This window comes from Eimeria mitis, genomic scaffold (genome assembly GCF_000499745.2).
Source record: "Eimeria mitis Houghton genomic scaffold, Emh_scaff5544, whole genome shotgun sequence".
NCBI lineage: Eukaryota > Apicomplexa > Conoidasida > Eucoccidiorida > Eimeriidae > Eimeria > Eimeria mitis.
In genome coordinates, this window is record NW_013573815.1 from 673 (window position 1) to 2835 (window position 2163).

At 60.6% G+C, this 2163-nt stretch overlaps 1 protein-coding gene across 1 annotated transcript in view; it reads left to right on the top strand.

Moving 5' to 3' along the window:
* Positions 1-22: 22 nt before the first annotated feature.
* EMH_0082660 (FIK kinase (incomplete catalytic triad), putative) overlaps positions 23-2163 on the top strand; it is a gene marked incomplete at both ends in the record, with an annotated part of 2809 nt that continues 668 nt past the window's right edge. The window contains 1 exon segment of the mRNA XM_013500564.1: positions 23-2162. Coding sequence (XP_013356018.1) covers positions 23-2162 — 2140 coding nt within the window.

The following is a 2163-nucleotide window of genomic DNA, read 5'->3' on the forward strand; positions in this document are numbered from 1 at the left end:
TGTCTCTCCCGCTTTGTCTGCAATGCGTCGACATGCTGCTGCTGCTGCTGATGGAGCGATGAGGGCAGCAGCAGCAGCAGCAAGAGCCCGCAGCGCAGCTGAAGTTGCTGCAAGGGCAGATAGCCTAGCAGCAGCATCTGCTGCGAGGAGTCCTGCTGCTGCTTCTGCTGCTTCTTGCTGCAGCAGCACACCGGCGCGCCTCTATTCTGCTGCCTCTGTTGCTTCCTCCCCGCCTGCTGTGCCGCTGCAGCTGCCGCCTCTCGATCCTGCTGCTCTGTCTCCAAAGCCGCTGCAGCCGCTGCAGCCACTGCAGCAGCAGCAGCAGCAAATGTTGCAGCAGCAGCAGCAGGAGTTGCTGCAGCACTCAGCTGCAGCAACTCCTGACGGCATCAGCAGCCTCAGCTTGCCAACACTACAGCCGATGGGGCAGAGGCCGCTGCAGGATGTCTTCGACACCCCACAAGCACTGCAGCAGCAGCAGCAGCAGCAGCAGCAGCAGCAGCAGCAGCAGAGCCTAATGTCTCCGTCTGTGATGAGTACCCAGTCACCAGCATCTGCTGCTTCTGTGGCGCGCTCTCAGACTCTCACCAGTGCCGTGCTGCAGCAGCACCTGCAGTCGCAACAGCAGCAGCTACCTCAGCTGCAGCAGCAGCAGCAACAGCAGCAGCTGCTGCATTCGTTGCAGCAGCAGGCGGCACCTCACGGCACGAGCCCATTGGGGCAGCAGCAGCTACATCCCCCTCTCCTGTCTCGCCAGCTGACATACCCAAATTCACTGCAGCAGCAGCAGCAGCAGCAGCAGCAGCCACTACTGCCGCCACTGCTGCAGCAGCAGCAGCAGCAGCAACAGCCACTACTGCAGCCACTGCTGCAGCAGCAGCAGCAGCAGCAACAGCAGCACCAAGACGCCTTTCTTGCTACATCGCCGATGACCAGCCGGTCGTCTCCACTGACGTCTTATAAGCCCTCAACACCTCAAGGCACAGCCCCGCTGCTGCCGCTGCAGCAGCTGCCGCCACTGCAGCAGCAGCAGCAGCAGCAGCAGCAGCAGCAGCAGCGGCAGCAGATAGAGACAGCTGAACCCTTGCTTACGCTCGACTCTGGAAGCCTCATAACGTTTGCTGCGGAGACTCCAGCTTCAACGACCGACAACCTGCAGCAGCTGCAGCAGCTGCAGCAGCAGCAGACACTGCAGCAGCAAACAGTACAACAACAGCAGCAGCAGCAGCAGCAGCAGCAAAGCGCTGACCTATCCCCTACCATATCCCCTTCAAGGGCTGCAGCAGAGCGAGCAGCAGTTGCTGCTGCCAGAGCAACGGCTGCTGCGCAGAACGCTACAGCAGCATGTGCACGACTGCAGCAGCTGCAGCAGCAGCAGCTGGTGCCTCAAGGGGTAGCAGCAGCAGCAGCAGCAGCAGCAATGGCTGCTGAGACCGGTGCCTCTACAGCTCAACTAGCAGCAGAAAGAGCAGCGCTTGCTGCTGCAGCAGATGGAGCAGCAGTTGCTGCTGCAGCAAAACCTACTGCTTCATTCGGCTCGTCATTCCTTCGCAGCAACTCGCTCCCTGCAAGCCTGCAGCAGCAGCAGCAGCAGCAGCAGCAGCAAACGATGCTGCCAGTACGCTTCAACACAGGAGGAAGGTTGCCCCTCAGTCCCACCCCGCGTCTGCTGTCTCCCGTTGCTCTGCACCAGCAGCAGCAGCAGCAGCAGCAGCAGCAAAGCAGCTTCAGCCCGAAGCTGATAAGAAGAGACAGCACCTCAACTCTTAGTCCAGCATATAGAACGCTGCAGCAGCAGCAGCAGCCGCAGATGCAGCAGCAGCAGCAGCGACAGCAGCCGCAGCAGCCAACACTCTTGCAGCTGCGAGAGCAGCAGCTGCTGCAGGAGCAGCGCAGCCTGCGGCAGCAGCGTCTTGAGCTGGAGAGACAGCTGGCAGAGGAGCAGCAGAAAGGAGACGCTTCTATAACTAGGACTTTGCAGCAGCAGCAGCAGCAGCAGCAGCAGCAGCAACAGCCAGCTGCTGCTGTTGCTGCACTGCAGCAGCAAACCAGAATACCTAGCCCTGCCTTCTCTTACACTCGCATAGACACGGGCCCCACACCACGAAGCGGCGGGAGTAGCAGCAGATTCAATACTCTTGAGCAGCAGCAGCAACAACTGCA